Source organism: Eucalyptus grandis, chromosome 3 (assembly GCF_016545825.1).
Source record: "Eucalyptus grandis isolate ANBG69807.140 chromosome 3, ASM1654582v1, whole genome shotgun sequence".
Lineage (NCBI taxonomy): Eukaryota > Viridiplantae > Streptophyta > Magnoliopsida > Myrtales > Myrtaceae > Eucalyptus > Eucalyptus grandis.
The window spans coordinates 69,499,820-69,503,508 of NC_052614.1; the positions used below are offsets into that span (position 1 = coordinate 69,499,820).

General features: G+C 45.7%; 1 protein-coding gene across 1 annotated transcript; it reads left to right on the forward strand.

Annotated features, from left to right (window-relative positions):
- The first annotated feature begins 552 nt into the window (after positions 1-552).
- LOC104438618 (arogenate dehydrogenase 1, chloroplastic) lies at positions 553-3,353 on the forward strand. The gene is given in 3 exon segments (XM_010051815.3): positions 553-1,718; positions 2,134-3,017; positions 3,020-3,353. Coding segments are annotated over 3 exon segments (2,100 nt in total). The 5' UTR covers positions 553-585; the 3' UTR covers positions 3,103-3,353.
- The last annotated feature ends 336 nt before the right edge of the window (positions 3,354-3,689 follow it).

The window sequence follows — 3,689 nt, forward strand, 5'->3', positions numbered from 1 at the left end:
AGACAGTATCTTCACTTTCTCAAATACGAATCTAAAGTGGATATTGTTTTAAATAAGAACTTGAAATGGTTATATTTGTTTCAAATAAGGACTTTAACTACATCCGTTTCAAATAAGAATCTGACTTTCTAGCAATCAAAGTTATTTTCATCATTTGCCATATTTTTTTGCTCTGGTTCTTCTTCTTCCTCTTTGTTGGTGGCCGATTAGGTATCGACGATGCCCATGAAGGGTTGGGCGAGGGACGGCCTCACCTAGGCTTGGTGACCCTCGCCTAGGGGCCATTTGCGAGCTCGGCCTGCGTTGGCCCCAGGCAAGGGATAGCCCCGCCGGTGAGGGTAACTCTTGTCCAACCTACTTCATATCCTTTATTTGAAACAATCAAACCCGCTTCAGGTTTTTATTTGAAATAATTAAGATTACTTCATGCATTCATTTAAAATAAAATTCACTTTAAACCTTTATTTGGAAAATAAAAGCACTTTATATCCTTTTTGAAATTCTCCCCCTTTGGTAAAAATCAGACAAACTTCATTTCAAAAGCCTCCCTCTCCCTCCCAAAGAGCTTTAGCGCGTGTCTTCGACATGCCGCTCCTCTTCCCCTCTCTGCAAAGCTTCCTCGTCCCCCTGCCGCCGCCGCCGTCCGTCCGCCACCTCCGCCGCGATCTCTCTCCTCCCCCTCAGTCCCAATCCCTCCCTGCCACTCGCCTGCAATCCCCTCAACAATCTCTCTCCTCCTCCCCCCGCCTCCGCCGCCGCCTCCGCGTCCAGTCCTTCGACGGCGCCCGGCCGCTCGACTGCGAGCCCGAGCTCCCCGCCGGCTCCGAATCGCGCGGCGAGCTCAAGATCGCCGTCGTCGGCTTCGGCAACTTCGGGCAGTTCCTGGCCAAGACCCTCGCGCGCCAGGGCCACGCCGTCCTCGTCCACTCGCGATCCGACCACTCCGACGCCGCCCGCGAGCTCGGCGTCACGTTCTTCCGCGAGGCGGACGACCTGTGCGAGGAGCACCCGGACGTCATCTTGCTTTGCACCTCCATCATTTCGCTGGAGCAAGTCGTAAAGGCGCTGCCTTTGCAGAGACTGAAGCGGAGCACGCTGGTCGTCGACGTCTTGTCAGTAAAAGAGTTCGCGAAATCTTTGCTCGTTCGGCTTTTGCCTCCCGATTTCGATATAATTTGCACGCATCCGATGTTTGGACCTGCGAGTGGGAAGAACGGATGGAGCGGGCTTAATTTTGTGTATGAGAAGGTTAGGATTGGCGATGAGGAATCGAGGATTTCGAGGGCCGAGAAATTTCTAGAAATCTTCGCGAGGGAGGGGTGTAATATGTTGGAGATGACTTGCGCCGAGCACGATAAGAGTGCCGCCGAATCACAGTTCATTACGCACACGGTCGGGCGGGTTCTGGAGAAGTTGGATTTGGAGTCGACGCCGATTAATACGAAGGGGTACGAAAAGTTGCTAGCTCTGGTGGATAATACTGCAGGGGACAGCTTCGATTTGTACCATGGGTTGTTCATGTATAATAAGAACTCGTTGGAGATGTTGGAGAGGTTGGATTTGGCTTTCGAGACATTGAAGCAGCAGCTGTTTGGAAGGTTACACGATGTGGTGAGGAAGCAGTTGGTTGAAAGTGCTAAGACAGAGCCCGTCTCGCCAGAGAATTACAAGGCGTTGATGAATATTACAAGTGGTGCGGCTGCTTCAAAATCAAAGGGGTATGATTTTGCTGATAAATGGTTTTGTTGGTTTTGGTTGTGGGAACTTATCTTGTTCAGTTATATCGCTTATCCTTGACCATTTGACTGTATATTCTCTGCTTTTCACCAGAGCAGTAGAAAAGCTGCCAGCGCAAAGTTTTTAGGCATTATGCTGTTCCCTTTTGAGTTGTGGCAGTGAGAATGAAGTCTAGTGTTGTGGTTTAATGATTTGATATACCTCAAAACTGATGGCCAGTTGCCACTAATGTTCCCATTTTCACTGTTTACTCTGTGGAACAAATGAGATATACTTAATGTAAGGAAACCCTGGTTGTTTCTTGTGTTTGCTGAAAGATTTGTAAGATCATTTTACCTCTTCTAGAAAATTCATGCGATGTAGAATCTCATTCATAATTTTTCTCTAAACCATCAGATTCCAAGATGTTGCTCCATCAATCAGCTATCTAGTGCCTAGCGCCAGCAATTCTCAGGATAGGTCGCCCCTCAAGATTGCCATTGTGGGATTTGGAAACTTTGGCAAGTTTCTAGCAAAGACCATGGTCTGCCAAGGTCACACAGTTATAGCTTATTCTCGATCTGATTACTCTGAGGCAGCTCAAAGGTTGGGGGTTTCTTTCTTTTCTAATGCAGATGATCTTTGTGAAGAGCATCCAGACGTGATTCTTCTTTGCAGCTCAATTTTGTCCACAGAGAGTGTCCTTAAGTCATTGCCTCTCCACAGATTGAAAAGGAATACTTTGTTCGTCGATGTACTTTCTGTGAAGGAATTTCCGAGGGTTTTGTTTCTCCAGAACTTGCCATTAGATTTTGATATTCTTTGCACACACCCAATGTTTGGACCCGAAAGTGGCAAGAATGGATGGAATGGTCTTTCCTTTGTTTATGATAAAGTTAGGGTTGGAAATGATGAGTTAAGACAAGCACGATGTGACCAGTTTTTGGGCATATTTGCACAGGAAGGGTGTCTGATGTTGGAGATGAGTTGTGCTGAACATGATTGGCATGCAGCTGGGTCACAGTTTATCACGCACACAATGGGGAGGACTCTGGAGAAACTACAGTTGGAGTCCACCCCGATCAACACGAAAGGCTATGAGACTTTGTTAAATTTGGTGGAGAACACGGCGGGTGATAGCTTTGACCTCTACTATGGGCTATTCATGTATAATGTGAATGCGATGGAGCAGCTGGAGAGGTTGGATTTGGCATTTGATTCCCTAAAGGAGCAACTCTTTGGGCGTTTGCATGGTGTCCTCCGGAAGCAATTGTTTGAGAATGCGGATAAGCGTAAAGTTTTTGTGAAAAACCTGTATTGCCAAAGCCATCTCAGGATGTTGATGCTTTGTTGTCTTCAAATTGGATCCAAGTTCAAAATTTATGAAGTCTAAGCTTTGTTGTTTTGAGGTAGGCTTCCCACCTTTGCCTGACATTGGTTTGTGCTTAATTTTCCACAAAATCTAATGCTGAGAGAGTGATTTTGGAGAAGAAGATTGGACAATAAAGTGTAGTTCCATTTTGAGGTTAGGAAAAAGCTGCCAGTGTATTTACTATTAAGTTTCTCCAGAGAAATTAAATAAGATACTCTGATTTGAAAGCATTAGTGGAGCAGTACTTTCTTATTTTGGGGAGCAATACCTGCACTTTCCGATGTCTGCCGAATAATGCTCAGTTGCGTGTATTGGCCGCAAAGACGACACCCTGAAGCTAAACTTGTATTCTGGATGTTGTCTATTTGAAGGCGTATTTGTGGGTGCAATGGTTGTGACTTTGTTCGAGGATCTAAATGCTTGAGCATAGACTTTGCTTGAGCCACTGACGATTGTTGTGCTGCTTTCGGGCCTAGAATGCGAGCTTGTTTCAAAATGGAATGATCTAGTGTATTCCTTATTTATTTGTACAATCGAGTTTGGGGTTTCAATTTGGCGGAACTGTCCAAGCTCATATTTATTATTTTAGAAACAAATAAAT